The sequence below is a fragment of the Diadema setosum genome, chromosome 15 (assembly GCF_964275005.1).
Source record: "Diadema setosum chromosome 15, eeDiaSeto1, whole genome shotgun sequence".
In the NCBI taxonomy this organism is placed as follows: domain Eukaryota; kingdom Metazoa; phylum Echinodermata; class Echinoidea; order Diadematoida; family Diadematidae; genus Diadema; species Diadema setosum.
The window spans coordinates 34,848,476-34,866,430 of NC_092699.1; the positions used below are offsets into that span (position 1 = coordinate 34,848,476).

Here is a 17,955-nt window from a genome sequence, read left to right on the forward strand (position 1 = left end):
AAGTAATCAAGCAATCACTTATTTCAGTATAAGATTTATGAATACAAAACGATACGACGACGGCCTTTAAAGCATTAATTCCGAATATAATTGTAAATATGACTATCGGTCTATACTCAACTTCTCAAATGCAGAAAGATTGCAACTGTAAATGTGGTGTTCTGTAAAAAAAAAAATAATAATAATAAACAAAAATAAAAATAGGTTTAAGCTACAAGTTAATGGTTCTTTATATGCTATGGTATCATAAAAGTGACCGAGAATAAGAAGCACTATAATTTCAAATTAATATGATACAATCATAATTATAAAAAAAACCAACATGAAGCTGTTAGGCCTATACATCAACATTTGCTTCTGATACGTATAGTATAAATTATGCGCAGCTTTGGCAAGCGCGATAAAAGCGATAGATAATGTGGACGCAACGCCTATAAGGGAAATGTGCCTAATATGGCGGGAATTCAGAATGTTACGGCTGTATACAGCTGCAGCAGAGCAGGCACGAAAGCAGTCGTTGATGCTCTGCAACATTACACCATGTGCATTATTAGAGGGTTTTTAGTACACGCAAAGAACACGATCTGAAAAGACGACTATCGTTAATTAACTTCATTAACTACCTCTATTGATGCTGTCTTTTGTATCCCCGCCTACAATGGGTTCTCAGGTTCTATTCACTCTAGTAGTCCATGGGCCAGGCCAGATATTGGTACCATCTGAGGTGGCAATACCTTTTTGGTGTCATTTTGTTTGTCGGGCATAGATATGCCTATCAAGCTATGATAGCATTTCCAAATGAGTAGCTTAGTCATAGTAAATTAGTTTTAAACCAATTTGGTCTCGTTGTTATATCCCTCTACTTCTGAATCGAGACCAACCGCTATACAAAGAAGAGTACTGTCTTCTGTATGTTCACAGGTGTTCTGTTGTAAACGCGGTGCGCTTAGTCTTTATTCAAGGCAGCGAAGGGAATATCCAAGGGTTATGATATCCACGGCGCTTAGTCTAATATTCAAGACGGCGAAGGGAATATCCAAAGCTTATAAAACAGTGTATATCCCTTTATCTAAAAACAACAACAACAACAAAGCAATTATTTATCATTTTCCGCTGAAAACGCTACGGTGAAAACGCTAATACCATGCCAATGTCGCTTTATTTCCATTCAAACAATGAAATATTATGCAAAAACAATGTACCGGTACACTACAATACATTATAATTGATAATGTTGTAAATGAACAGAGTGATCTTTGTTCATAATTGATGTATTTGTTGAGAGGGTGGTATAAAAACAGTATAGATAATCCCTTTTATGAGGAACTTTAGATATGATAACGGTACATTGTTCTAGATAAAGACTAAGCGCATTGCACCGCGTGACAGCTGTGGACATCATAACCCTTTGGATATTCCCTTCGCTGCCTTGAATAAAGACTAAGCGCATCGCGTTTACAACAGAACACCTGTGGACATACAGAAGGCAGTGCTCTTCTTTGTATAGCGGTTAGTTTCGATTCAGAAGTATAGGGATATAAAAACGAAACCAAATTGGTTAAAAATTCATTTATTATGACTAAGCTACTCATTTGGAAATGCTATCATAGCTTGATAAGCGTATCTATGTCCGACAAACAAAATGACACCAAAAAGGTTTTGCCACCTCGAGTGGTACCAACATCCCATTTTTCGGGTCTCATGGCCCATGGACTATAGGTACTTGCTAAACGCATGTCCTTTAGTTTCCACTGACAACAATATGGGAGGAGAATGGAAGCGATCAAGGCCCTCGCTAAAAGACGCTTGTTGTAATACGCATTGCGTGCCTTTCTTTCTTTCTTTCTTTCTTTCTACTGTTTCCTATTGTTTGTGAGTTACAAACTTGCGGCAACTAAGTCACCGCAGCCGACACACAACGCTTACCGACTCATTCATGCGGCGGCAGCGGCACGGACACAAACGCACTTCAGTTCACATTCGGGCTGCCGTATTGGTTAGAATAGTTAATGATAGACCTGTCCTGCGATTGGGTCATTTGCCATCTTACACATCCAAGCTATGCCGTATACGGTAGTGCGTGCGATTGAGCGTAAACGCCGTCGCTAAGCAGGACTGTTGTATTGTTTCGTCTATAGTGAAAGAAACAGATTGTTAGCTTGAACATAGCCCGAACTTTAAGAGCGATTTTCTCCGTTATTTAGAAAATGGACTGACATCATAAGCGTAGATAATATTCGTTTCTATGATCCATAGGGATGTCCAAATGAGTTGTATTACATATCAGTGTAAAGCTTAGTGTCTGTAGAATTCACATATAGGCATAACTACGATCTCATTTTTTGCGACTTTTGACTCATTCCAACGGAGCGCATCACGTGTGTGGCGCTCCGACAAAATGAGTCATAAGTCGCACGGCGAGTTTTCCCGTAATGAGCCGCAAATGAAGGGGAAGCAGTGCTCGGGTCGAAATTTTTTTATACGGATTTTGATTCCTTGATGTTTTATCTGTTTGTACAGAAAATTTCAGCGTGTAAAAATGAGTACAAGTGTCCCAAATCACAGTTTTTCTGAGACAATTTTTTCGGTTACATTTTTTTCGAACGCTCGCCTTTGCGTTGCGTTTCGCACCTATTATTCTTGCCCGATTGAGACTCCACCTCCGTTTCTAGGGTGTATGCTAATGAGGCATTGCTCTTGACCCCATTGAAGACAAAACAAAGCATGGTGCGCGCGGCGGTCAAGCGGTGAGGGCTTTAGAATTACGCAATAATAGTGAGCTGACCAAGGCTATCGATTGCATGACCAGCGAGTTTCGTTTGATACATGCCCTCCATTTCATGAAGTGGTGATTGATGTGACGCACAAATCGCGCTGAAAAAAATAATTCCACCGAACGATCACGCAGAATTTATAATACTTTATCTATGACCTAATACAATGATCATAATAATCGAACTTGAAACCTCTGTATGCGAGTGTGTACTTTTACAACGGTTATTAATTGGCCTCATTAATGAATTCATTCAAATAATCATAACTTTCTTTCCCTGGTATGTGCCTTGCTGTTTAAAGTTCATCTCTGGAGATATAGTAGGGCCTATAAGTTGTCAATTACATGTATTCTCGTTTTTATTAAGTCGACAATTCGTGTGATAATTCGCCAAATTTATGTAATGCATACTATTGTTTCCCTGGTTAATAAAACTTATTGCCCTATTTCTTATGGTGGTTTGGGCCGCGACGGCATGGAGAGAAATCGGAAGATAAACATTATTAATGCCCAAATACAATGTAGGTCGTGTTCCCTTTTGAGGATATTCTGACTCTTGTCATCTGTGTATTTTTTTAGAGGTAGGACCTATCTGAGAAAGGGACAGAAAGCTGTGTCGCTACTCAAAAGTGTGCTTCTTCATTTTGTTTTGTTTTTTAATCAGAATGTTTGTAATGATAGCTGTTTGTCGTGTATTGCGTGTAGCTGACATGTGAGAGGTCAAGTCTGCAAAGAATTTGGCTAACAGCTTTGCGAAGTAGCAGCGCTAATTGCCCATTGAATTGCGTATTCTGAGGAATTTCAAATGAAAGAACTCGGACGACACTGTTCACGCCTTGTATCCGAGTAAACCCCGCATCAACGAGGCCTTAAACAATGAAAGGTAAACTTCCTGCTATCAAGGGGTGGATAAAGACGCAACCAGTATTCTTTCTTCGCCATTGATAGCAGAATCAGTGACTGAATGGAGCAACAGTGTTGGAGGATCGGCATTATGTCTGCTAATTTGTAAAAGAATTTTTCAGTCCCCTTTTGTCTTCAGAACCACAGTCAGGGACGCTAAGTTACTCTATCTCCTACAAGCTGTCGTTACTATCTTAAAACGTGAATTTTATGAAAGGTTAAAAGTGATCGCGGAATCAGTTCTTCTGCGTGACACATGCAGGCTTTTATAATAGCATACCAAGCTTAAATCGTTTACCTGTATAGAAAGGGCGGGGATACACACTTATCGCAATTATCCGGATTTGAGAGTAATACACTCTACTACTTTTCTTCATCTTTCCCTCAACAAAGACCATGGTAATTCAAAACAAACAAACAAACAAACTAACTAACTAACAAACAAGCAGTTGCATTATATCAGAACGTACACAAATTTTTGTGTTTCATGTATGTATAGGTCATCTCTTGATGTATAGTACGCATTTGTTGTCGTTTTTACAGTGTTTCCTAATAAATGCCTATAGCGAAAACCCAACACAACTTTTATCAAGGAGGAAAGGGAACTTACATTTAAATATAACATAGTTTACAGAAATCAGACATGTAAATAAGGCAATCATATACATCCGCACGGCCGATTATAATCTCTTACTTTGATTATCAAACATGATCGCCGGCATTTACGTGCTTTTTTCTAATTTTTTGAACTTTGCCTCATTTTCTCTTTTTTTTTTAAACAACTGCTCGAAACATTTAAAAATCGTAACACAGTCTGCTAACCCACAACATGATATTCCATTTGATTCGTCACTTATTGTTGGTCGGGTGACGCCAAATGTTGGAATCTCGAGCGATGATTTGACTACGATTACAGAGATATCATCTACAAGACATAACTGATAGTTTACAGTAGTGATCATCAATTCAGTAAGGATTAGTCAAGTCATGAATTCACTTTACCCATCATGTCTTTTCGAACTACGACATTGTTTGGGTAACCGCGCCTTTTTGTTCTCATAGTTCAAACTAATTCTTGACATAATCAAAACAAATAATTTTCTTTATATAATTTCTCAAAATACTCGAAAGATGGCCTAAGTCAAAACTTTCTACAAAGATTGCATACGGCAATCTTTACTAGCCTCAACAAGTTGTCTAGAGCTATCAGTTCCCCCTATGACGATGATTTCGATTTTGAATTTGCATCGAACTACTTTCAAAACAGCTATTACCTTTATATTTCGATTAATAAACCAGTCTTTTGAATTCATAACCAACATTCGTAATCGTAACCATACAGTAACATAATACTGCATGTCAATAAAAGTTGGAAAATGTAAATGCTATGTCAGTAGCGCAAAATAAATGAGTACCGATTATCTTCATGCATTCTAATTCCTAAATGATGTCGCTACGAAAATGACGCATGGTTTGACGACTGCTTCTAGCAAATAAAAGTAAAAAGAAATGGGATATACTTCTAATGATAGTACCACGCCGTACAATGCATTTCACTGTATTTGGTAACGTTTGGTTACGTTTCTGTGCGCTTTACGTACGGAAAATAAAAGGCAGATTGATGCTATTAACATGCTTACACACAACGCATTCAAAATGTTTTTTGAAATACACCGTGTGCAATATAATATTTTAGTATACGTTTTGAAACTTTGAATTTGCGAGTCCTTTATAAAGTTATAAGCAGGGTTATTACATTATCAAGCAGAAATTTAAGTATTTAGGGATTAGGATTTGCGCAGACGACTAACAGTGCTATATATAGCGATCGTTCTCAACAGAGACAATCCTCTTCATTAGATATACAATGTAATTCTGTCTTCATGAATTGAAAGAGAAACGAAAAGAAGTCAACTTTTTAACTTCATGTAGCTTTCTCACCAAATGAACTTGATTTGATCCGCCATGCATGATATTGCTGTGTGTTCTATTAATTCTATTAAATTATCTAATCGGCGTGCTTGTTTTTTATGCAGAATATCACAAGTAAGTTTAATTCATTGAAGTTCATAATATTTGTACATATGGCGTGTTCGTAGTTTCGTATTTTCATTTTTATAATATTTCATTTGTCCATTATCTGATTCTGACCACGAAAATATGGTGACTGTTTAAATGCGGAGCATGTACTGGAAAAATGTAATGTCTCCTGTCAGTATAGACAAACAAATTTCTAGTCTATCCCCGCTTTAAATGGAAATGAAAAAAAAAAAAAAAACAAGTTCGACTTTCAGTAGATTTCAACCGTTTTGTATAGTGCCTGATTCATGTAATGGACACAATTCTTTAGCACATAAGCAATCACACAACTTTCGGGAATAGATGTATGTCTTAATGATTGTATCTCATGGAAGAAAACTCGTCTCCTTGCCTGAATTTTAGCTTCTTCCTGTTCAAGCTTGCGTGAAAGAAATAGTTGAACATCAATCGCAATCATTAAGAGAGGCACATCCTTAAAAATAAGCACAGGAGTACTGTTTTCTGTATGTTCCGTAGAGCTGTAAAATGCAGCTCTATGGTATGTTCACAGGTATTCTGTTGTAAACGCGGTGCGCTTAGTCTTTATTCTAGACGGCGAAGGGAATATCCAAAGCTTATGATACAGTGTATATCCTTTTATCTTAAAACAACAACAACAACAACAACCAAAAAAAAAAAAGATTCCTCTTGAATTTTACCGTATTTTGCAATTATCTATCATTTTCCGGCAAAAACGCTAGTGTGAAAACGCTAACACCACGCCGATGTCGCTTTATTTTCATCCAACAAAAAAGGATAATGCAAAAACAATGGACCGGTACACTACAATACATTATAATGAATAATATTGTAAATAAACAGAGTGATTTTTGTTTAAAATTGATTTATTTGTTTAGAGGGTAGTATAAAAATAGTATAGATAATCCCTTATATGAGGAACTTTAGATATGATAACGGTACATTGGTCCAGATGAAGACTATATAAGCGCACCGCGTGACAGCTGTGGACATCATAACCCTTTGGATATTCCCTTCGCTGCCTTGAATAAAGACTAAGCGCATCGCGTTTACAACAGAACACCTGTGGACGTACGGATGACAGTGCTCTTCTTTTTATAGCGGTTAGTTTCGATTCAGAAGTATAGGGATATAAAAACGAGACCAAATTGGTTAAAAAAAAAAAATTATGACTAAGCTACTCATTTGGAAATGCTATCATAGCTTGATAAGCATATCTCTGCCCGACAAACAAACTGACACCAAAAAGGTTTTGCCACCTCAGGTGGTACCAACAACCCATTTTTCGGGTCTTGGCCCATGGACTATAAATTGAAGTGTGTTCATGCTACATTTGAAGGGATAGCATATAGCGAAGGGAAAACAAACCTGAATGGCCATCTTCAGGAAGCTATTTTTTGTTGGCGATTATGAATTACTAACTATGAAATTGAAATAAAAACATACAGAAAAACGACTGCAAAATCTTTGCATAATGTGCCATTATTTATAATCAAGTTTCCATTACTTTTCTTTTATGATACATTTCCTTCGATTAGTGCTCCTTTATTCTTTCCCATTACATTTCATCACTTTCCTTTCCGGCTATCCACTTCATTCCCGCCTACAAACGTATACAGATATTTTGCCCGTATATACAATCTCAAAAGATATTGCCATAACATAGATAGGCAAACCTGACCGGATGTAACATTACATTTCGATTGCTAAAGTGTGATCGGATTACCATCCATCAAAAAGAATTTAGAAGACCATCATATTTCTCCCCCCCCCCCACCCTCTTTGATCTCTCTCCCTCTCTTTCCAGTTATCCAATTCTTTGATTGAATAATATCATTAGTGAAGACCACTTCTCGATGATGCTTTGCCTGTATTATATATATATATATATATATATATATATATATATATATATATATATATATATATATATATACATCAATATCTAATATATGTACATTCATCAAACAACATTTAGAAGACCAGCCTATTTTTCTTCCTCTCTCTTTCTCTCCCTTTCAATCTTTCTTCTCATCGCTATAGATTCCAGTGTTTCGCCTGAAGACCGGAAGACCTCATAAATGTTCTATCAAATATACAAATTCCACAAAACAATAGTCTTTCCGGTTAGTGATGAGTTTTCATCATAATAATATTATAACAAATAACTTCTGTCTTATCACTATGTGAAATCTTATTTCATGTGATTCGTAATGAGCAATAATTCTTGGCAGTAGAGTTTTAAGTCAATTATAACATTGTACATACAATTGGCAGCATTTAACCCCTACTGTTGAATCACAAATGTGCTCGTTGATCTCTTTTATTAAATCCCATGGAAACCTTAAGTCATATCTGTAGGCAGACATAATGGATAATTCCAGAAAGCAAACTTCTTATACAAAAAAAAAAAAAAAAAAGAGAAGAAACTTCTGTGTGGATGGCAGGTACCGCAATAGCATGGATTTTTTCAGATTTAGTTATCAAAAGTTGTCAAAGAAAGCAAGAAAGATGCAATGATTTATTTGAATATTGAAAATCCCATCAGGCTCTTGTCAACATTATGAAAGGGATAATTGCTGAAACAAAACCGAGAAACTAACTCAAATGAAAGATTGGTCTGCGAAACTCAACTTCGATGTTGCTTGAAGTTTTTTTTTTTTCTTTCTCTCATACCTATGAATGACAGTCTGATTATGTCATTTACAGGTCGTTCAAATAATCTACTTGGCCAACAAACCAAATAGAGGATATTCTGTATAACATTCATGCAACGCAAGAGCCGATGGTTATTGCCTTTATGGGGTCCTATATATTCATCATGGTGAAACACAGCCTAACATATGCGAATGTTTTACGCAAGAATACTTTGAATAGACCAGGTGGCCAGAGTATCAGGTTACATTGTACCTTATTGAATAGACAGGATGTTGATATAAAGACATTCCTGGACGCGCTCGTAGAAAAGTCGGGGATTATGAGCATAATAGAGAAGTTCAAAGGCCGATTACAGACGGTCTCCTTTTTTCTGCACCGGTCCATAGAATGCATTTGCCTTCGTAGAAAGCGCTCCAAATTTGTGAAGAGTGATTCAATTTTGTGAGAGATGGACCTGTGATAACCCATCGCTTCAATTGAACACTTTGTTTAGGAGCAAGGTATTTTGGGCAATAAAAGCATGAAATGTTCTTGTCTTATCTCATGTGTATCGATGAAATCAAATGTTTTCATGCTGCTATTGAAGTGGTTTATTCACTTATCGTGCCAGGGTAACACACACATATATATATATAAGGATATATATGCATTTAGGTAGGACTACATTTTTTCATTCCATTAGACTTCGCGCACTCATGCACATTGCAGCATTTTCATATTCATAAACGATTGCAGCAAATGCTCATTTCCTTTATACATTATGCTTATTGAATGAGATTAGTTCTTCATTTCTTTCTTGTCTCTTATCGGGGGATGACTGGTACTGTATAAACAATTAAACAAATATTGATTTACACTCATGACATAAGAGAAGAACAATTCAGCAAAATTAGCCGTCTGTTATGAGAGATTGAAGAATGCCAGGAGAAATGTTGTTTATTTCAACAAAGATATTGCCTTTTCCTTATTTTCTCAAGTGATGTAATAATTTTAGGCCTTCAAGCCTGTGTGGCTAGTGCTTGTCATACTTCTATGATCATGTCGGCTTCTTCTACAGCTGCTGGAGTATACGCGATGGCCAGCCTTTTTTTGTTGTTGCTAAATTGAATTAACTTCTGCGTCGAATTCGGGAATGGTCACCTGCGACCCTGTTTGAAAAGACGCTCTCTCACATGGAGACGAATTTGAATTGTCTACTCTCTTAAAAAAATCGAGTGAAAATTTTCACTCTAAAAAGAGTGAATTCAAAAAATAGTGAAATTCGAGTGAAATTGGAGTGAATTTTGAGTGAAAATGCTCATTTTCACTCAGTTTGGAGTGACGTCAGGGATCACTCGAAGATTTTGGAGTGATCCCTGACGTCACTCCAAAATGAGTGAAAATGAGCATTTTCACTCAAAATTCACTCCAATTTCACTCGAAATTCACTCTTTTTTGTATTCACTCTTTTTAGAGTGAAAATTTTCACTAGATTTTTTTTAGAGAGTACGGGCATTCTAATTTGAATACGTTTTTTTGAAGTGATAGGATATAGTGAGAGGAAACTGAGATTGAATTATGAACATATTCATGGCGCTATCTTTTTTTTCTTTTATTTTGTCGACGAGTTTGAATTACATAACTGTAAAATTAGAAAACAAACGTACACACACACACACAGAAAAAAATGACTATGAAATCTTCGCATAATGTTAAACCATTTTGAACACTCGAATATGCCATTTTCTCTTCCTTTGTAATACATTTGCCTCGATTCGTGCTCCTTCATTTTTATCTCATTGCATCACATTACTTTCCTTTCCAGCTATCCACTATGTCTTCTTTATTCTCATCATCTTCAATTAGTCGTCTAGATTGAATATCCTCATCGATGGTGGCGATCACTTATCCAAGATACTTTGCCCGTATTATTATGTATAATCTAATAAGATATCACCATAACACAGATTAAAGGCAAACCTAGCCGTGTATAATATTTCATTTCGTTTGCAAAAGTGTGTTAAGATTACCATTCATCGAACAAAATTTAGAAGACAAGCCTATTTTATTTTTCTCTCTCTATCTCTCAATCTTTCTTCTTATCGCATAGACTCCGATGTTTCATAGGCAGACCGGAAGAGCTTATAAATGTTCCGTCAACTGACTTGAACATGTGTTTTATAAGATCATATAGTTGTAAGTGAATATATAATTATATAATATATATATATATATATATATATATATATATATATATATTCTCCACCCTTTCTCATGTCTCTCTCTCTCTCTCTCTCTCACACACACACGCACACACACACACACACACATAGACAAAACAATAATCTATCCCGTTTGCTGATGACTTTTATCATATATATCATATCACAGTACACTGTGTAAGATTTAATCTCACTTGATGTGTAGTGAACAATATCTCATCCCGACATTACGGTGTATATAGGGTTGAAAGTGAATCGTGATTGCACATAAACTTTGCAACATTAAACCCGACAGGAAACCTACAAATGCGCTCGTTGATCTCCTTTATTGATCCCATGGAAACCTAAGACATACAATTATGGTCGAAATCTGGAGGCAGTCATGATAGATAAATTCAAAAAGAAAACGTCTCTATACAAAAAAAAAAAAAAAATAAAAAATAGATAAATAAATAAATAAATCGTGGATTTCACAGGTTTAGTCATCATTAGTTGTCAAAGATTGCGAGAAAGGTGCAATGATTTAATTGAATATTGAACATCCCATCAGGCTTTTGTCAACATTATAAAAATTGTTGAAACAAAACCGAGAAACCAACTCAAATGGAAGATTAGTTCGCGAAACTCAACTTCGATGTTGCTTGAAGTTGTTGTTTGTTTTTCTGTCATACTTATGAATGACAGCCTGCTTATAAGATCGTTAAAAGAATCTATATACTTGACCAACGAACCAAATGGAGGATCCCTGTATAGCATTCATACAACGCAAGAGCCGATATTGCTACTACGGGGTCCTATATATTCATCATGGTGAAACACAGCCTAACATAATTACGCGCGTGTATTACGCAAGAATACTTTGAATAGACCAGGTGGCCAGAGTATCAGGTTACATTGTACCTCCATGAATAGTCAGAATGTTGATACAAAAACATCCCTGGACGCGCTCGTAGCCGCCATCTGAAAAGTCGGGGATTATGAGCATAATAGAGATGTTCAAAGGCCGATTACAGACAGCCAGTTTTTCTGCACCGGTCCATCGAATACATTATAATGAGGTGCTTCGTATGTATTATGTAACCTTTTTTACGGACCCCAATGATTTAATGGTTGTTGGGAATCGAATGTGCAAGTTCTCATGTGGTTGTTACCAACATTTATCATAGCATTTATACTTCGACAATGACATACGCTGCAATAAAGCGAGAAACAAGACATATGGCAGAAGTTTTTTGTTCTTTTCTATCTCTTTCTCTCATACGCTTAGCATTCACGGGAAATTGTATATAAAAATTACGATGTTTGATATTTTGATGCTTGCAGCATTTTCAAAGAAACCTTGGGATAACTAGACCGGTGGTGTAATGTAAAACATTTTCTTGAATAAAGAAACGATTCAATCAATATCTATATATATTTGTGTATATGTATATATATATATATATATATATATATATGAAGTGTTTGTTTGCAAAAACCGATAAGTCCATATTTGCCAAATGGAGATATTTGCGATTAAAGGTCAAGAAAAATAAAGAAAATAATAAAAAAAATTTGCTTCTTTTGACCATAACTTAAAAGATTTACCTTTATATGTAGTGACCAATATATCATTTAAAAGGTATTATTTTGTACTTTATGACAGAGACGGTACTTCAAAATCTTCAAAAATGGACTTATCGGTTTTTGCAAACAAACTCTTCATATATATATATATATATATATATATATATATATATATATATATAAATGTACATTTATATTTCTTAATCTATGTATATGTATTTTGCCAAGATTACAAACCTATCGAGACGGAAACTCAATATACCGACCTATCCTGCAGCGACGATGTTTTTTTTTTTTTTTTTTTTTTTTATCTCCTGCTTACGACAATGTGTAAGCTCTACATATATTTCAAAGCTTTCGGGGAATATCAGAAAGGACAAAGAATGTGTGTGTGTGTGTGTTTTTTTTTTAAGAGAGGCAAAAAATAGTAAAAATACTAATACACCATACTGATAAAGTAACAATATGGAACATCTACAATGTACATTTATTATTACCTTTTGAGTGATCATCAACATCATCATCATCATCATCAACAAATTGTTCCCTTGATATAGCTTTTCTCTGTTGTTGTTAATTGTCATTATTACCATGATTATTTCTACACTGTTCAAGTTATCGAGTGATAAAGACACACATACAACCACACAATTTTTCTAATTTCTTTGCAAGGACAGATACATGTACACACGGTGATGGTACTCCATATTCTTAGAAAGTGATCTCTGCAATGTAGAAAATCGTCCATTTTTGGACAGGCATGAGTGTTTACATGTAATACGCAGTTGCACAGACTTGTAAGGGCTTTCATTGAACATTGTACAGTGTGTACATCGTATCGTCTTCTCGCGATCGCTTGCAGGCACACAGGCATGGGCACGGATCCACAGACATGGACACGCAGGCGCACACATAGTCATGAGCACACACTTACAAAGGGGATATTATTATTTACAATGCATGCACGCACGGCCTCCAATGGATTCGCACGCAGGATGCTAGTCACTGATCAGTGATGCTAGTCCACTGCCTAGACTGCCTTCGTATACCGCCAATGAGGGCGTATGAGAGAGTGAAAAAAAGATAAGAGTCCCGTGTCGGGACTAGCAGGATGCTAGATTCGCACGGACTCGCACGGTAGCGTGCCAGCACCACGCACGGTACCGTGCCAACACCTCGCACGGTAGCGTGCCAGATGGTCCGCACTCGACGGTGGCACGCAGCCGCACGGAGGCGCACTGACTGGCACGCAGCCGCACGGAGGCGCACGAGGTCGCACGGGGTCGCACGGGGGCGTACAGAAGCGCACGCACCCGCACGAGGCCGTATGAAATGGCACGGAGCCGCACGCACCCGTGCGAAACCGCACGCAGCCGCACGAAGCAGCCCCGTGCGCAGTGCGTGCGGGAGTAACATAACTTAATGGTCTGACTGTACCTCTCCTTGCTAGTAGCTTCTCCGGCAGGGTGTAAGACATTGAAGGGTAGCACAACACGTGCGTCTACCCAAATAGCCAAAGAAATCTTAGAAAGAAACTTATTCCTCTTCTGTATCTGTTTTCTCCTGCAAGATAAATGCCATCTGAACGTAGCTAGCATCTCCAACAGTTTACCAATGAAAGGAGACCATGAAAAACAGAAGGAAATAGTGATGCTAATTGTGTATTGGCTTTGACGTATTCAAGATGACTATGTTATAAACATCAGACGAACGTGTAAGGTGGGATCAATTAAAACACACTTCTTGTCCAGAGCAAGCGGCAAATATATAATAATCACCGGAACACAACCTTCATATCTTGGAAACACAAACGCACGCACACACACACACACACACCCACATAAACACACACCTTATCAACCGCTGTCTTAAAAGAGAAACAAACCTGGTATTCTATTTCGTAATTGCGCTATAATACGCTCGTAAGCCCAAAAACGAAATGCAGAAGACAAAAGAATGTTTCACAAAAATCCAATATGTAAGTAAATACATATCCATATCATTCATATCTACATCTCCCTCTTTCTATCTCTTCTCCATCTATCTATCTATCTATATGCATATATATATATATATATATATATATATATATATATATATATGTATATATATATTCATGTTAATATTATTTTATACAGTTATATAAAGATATATGAATTATTGAACAAACCTTTCTTGTGCTGTAGATAGTGAGCGTGATAGAGATGAGAGACATGCCAATGATGGCCACTGAGAAGAAGACGTAATTGTAGCCGAATATCCACAACAGGACGCTGTATACTTGGAATATATAGAAAGGGTTCATCGCCTGCAAAAGAGACGGACACCATTGGAGGACATCATCTCGGTTGTCATGGTTGCAAGGCCGGCGTGGTGTTGTCACGGTAACAGCGCATACCCGTGCATTACCCATTGCGAAATCTACGTTCCGATTTGTTTCTAATAATGCATATGTACCAACTCGACTGGACCCCCCCCCCAAAAAAAAACAAACACACACACAAAAAACCAACAACAACAAACAAACAAAAAACAAACAAAACAACAACAACAACAACAACAACAAAAACAACAACATCAACAACCCCCAAAAAACAAACAAACAAAAACATGCTTCTGTCTTTCAAAATTTATAACATGTCTATCTAAAATTTCTTGCTCCACAATCCATGTCATGTGAAATTGACGCTAGCCGATTAACAGCAGTCACGTGTCCTTTCTTTCATTTTACAAGATTTCGATTGTATTTCTGCGACATTTTTTCTTTCTTTTTTTTTTAAAGAGACACAGTCAAACAAACGTCAGTATCTTCAAACGTTTGATATGGTGCTGTAAACCTGAACATAATCCATTTCATTTCCTGTACATAATATCAGACGCGCGGTAAAATACGGCGTCCAGGCAAATTAAAGCGTTCTCTGCTTCAAAGGTTATCGCACTAAACACTACAGGTTATTAATTTGTGTGTAATCCACACTCGTACACTGTCGTACGTACGGTTGTAATTACATGAACTTTTATTGCTTAAAATCATTTAATAGTGAGCATTTGTATACCGTCCCTTTAAATTCTCTTTCCCTCTTTAAAGAATAGGAAGAAAAAACAAAATGAACGACATGATAGACCATATCACAATTATGTTATTCACTGTTCTGTCTACGTAATTTTTGGAAGTGCTTTTGCGCGGTATGGTAATGCACGTTGCCTTTGCTGTAGTTGTCGATGCATTTAGATTTGTTATTGTATACTTCTGATAGAGCGGTCAGAATGGCCTATCAAGGAAAAATACTGAATGTTACTCGCTGACAAAAAGTGCATTTGGTCTGTTTGTTTGTTCGTTTCATTTGAATTCCTTGAGACCTCGCATATATAGTGATTTCTCCCTTCCCGATAGAAGGAATAAGAGATGACACTTACCTCTTGAAAAAATAGGACTGGAATAGGCTTCAGAGCTATGTTTATTACATTGCTACCGTATAGGTTGCGCCTGGAAATTAAGCAGAAAGAAACAATACAGGGATTCAATTGTAAGGGGAAAGAAGAAATAGAATGGAGGCAAAGTAGTTTTGTATGAGAGAGAGAGAAAAAAAAAACCACGCCCTCCCTTCCGACTTTTTGCCTTCAACAAAACAAAGAAGAGCAATGCAAGAACATAAAAACAAAAGCAGAATCCGATTCTAGCAGATATCCAGATGGTTAAAAAACACACAAAAAACACGACAAACGCACAAAGACTGTTACAAGTGCTTACCTGATACCCTGCTCTTTAACACCTAGCCCCTTGTACTGAGTATAGAAGTCGGAAATCGGGACATTCGCATCCAGGCCCCTGTAAAAAAAAAAATAATAATAAAATCAGAGAAAAAAGATAAAAGCATATAAAAAAATCAGCATTTATTTTTATATTAGAAATAATTCTCTACATCGGGCTGGATCAGTTTCGTAAACGTTGATTATTATGTTTTTACAATTTCTAAGGTTCGGATTCGTATACTAGTAATCCATACGTCACATGTTTGCGATATGCATATTTTGATTGGTACATACTGAGTAATTTATCATACATTGTGACATATAAATATCTATGTATAATCATATCATATGTAACATATGGTTATATGATTATATAGACACATATATCATATAATCAAACATTTTACTGTTTGCCTGAAAAATAAAAAAACGCATTGTAATATCATATCACATCATATCATAACATATCATATCATATCATATCATATCATATCATATCATATCATATCATATCATATCATATCATATCATATCATATCATATCATATCATATCATATCATATCATATCATGTCATATCATATCATATATCATATCATATCATATCATATCATATCATATCATATCATATCATATCATATCATATCATATCATATCATACATTATATAACCTTATATACATATCCATGCATACGTCATGTACGTTATGATTACACTTTGGGACGATCACCCACCCATTTTATATTTGATGGGCTTAACTAGTCTTATCATTTATCAGTTGTACGGATTAGCCTGCCGGAACACCATGGTACACTCGATGAGTGAACATGTCTATCTATGTCATTATCATGAAGTGGGACATTTCATCCAGTAATAGAAGGAATTCAGCAGTTGTGATGTTGAATTAACCAGGGATTTATTATTGCAGGTCTTGAACGACACTGACCTGTTTACTACCGACTTCTTTTTATCAAAACGAGTAATTGTAGATTTAGGTCTAGAAAGACTTTTTTTTTTTGCCTTTTTGCCTTTGTTTTGTTTTGTTTTTAGAGGGATGCTCATATGTACGTTTAATTTACAAGATTTATTTAATTTCTTTTGGTGATTTCTGAAATACGCATAACATCATATTGTATACTGTTATGATGACACCAATGTAATCTGAGCATGCTTGGCAATTATATATAATCGAAATAAAAGGTTGTTGTCAACTTGTTGCCGCATAAAGAGAGTTAGGAATAATGATATCATATAAGGGCTTACCGTAGTCTTTCGAAAGTATTTCTTTCACCCGCCCAAATGTACTTTATCTTTTGAAAGACAAAATACTTCATCGTTCTCACTGACGTCTGTGGGCAGAGGGAGAGAGAGATAGAAGGAGAGAAAAGGATTGTACTTGGTACATTCAAAACTGTGTTTCTTGACATAAAAGTACAATACAACAAGCATCGATCGAACAGCAACATATCATTTTCTGCATGACTATTTTGAACGAAGTATTAACATTTTTTTTTTTTTTTGCGTTCATACTTTTTGAATCTTACACATCACTATAGATATTTGATATTTTAAATTCGGAAAGTTTATATCCAGTCCGCAATGAGAGAGATTACTAAAAAAAAAAAGAGAAAACCAGTGTCGAATTATCTTTGCGCACCTATCTATGCTATCTCACACTCACACATGTGTAAAGGGATGACATAGTTTGGGTGAAATAGGGCTTCAGGTTCCCGACTTTTTTTTTTTTTTTTTTTTGGTGAGACGATGAAAAACCTCTTATAAATATGAGAGAGCATACAATTCTGAGAGGGATTCAAAGTTTACTTGATGAAAAATGGCTTTGGAATGGCTGAGATATCCAGAAACACAGAGGTTTCAAGAAAAGATGAGACTCAGATCCATATCAAAACTAATCATTTTCATCAGAAAAAACTTTGAATACCTCTAAGAACTGTATGCTCTTTAATATCTCATAAGTAATTTTTGACTGTCTCGCAAAAAAAAAAATTAAATCAGAATCGCCCTTCTCAACCAAAACTATCAC

The 17,955-nt window shown here is 36.2% G+C and overlaps 1 protein-coding gene across 1 annotated transcript in view; it reads right to left on the minus strand.

Annotated features, from left to right (window-relative positions):
- Positions 1-17,955, minus strand: part of LOC140238425 (polyamine-transporting ATPase 13A3-like) — a 56,631-nt gene that overhangs the window by 27,145 nt on the left and 11,531 nt on the right. The window contains exons 5-8 of the mRNA XM_072318334.1: positions 17,175-17,253; positions 15,911-15,988; positions 15,577-15,646; positions 14,330-14,467 (exon numbers count right to left, since the gene is read on the minus strand). Of these exons, the coding sequence (XP_072174435.1) occupies positions 14,330-14,467; positions 15,577-15,646; positions 15,911-15,988; positions 17,175-17,253 (365 nt within the window). The remainder of the gene's footprint in view (positions 1-14,329; positions 14,468-15,576; positions 15,647-15,910; positions 15,989-17,174; positions 17,254-17,955) is intronic.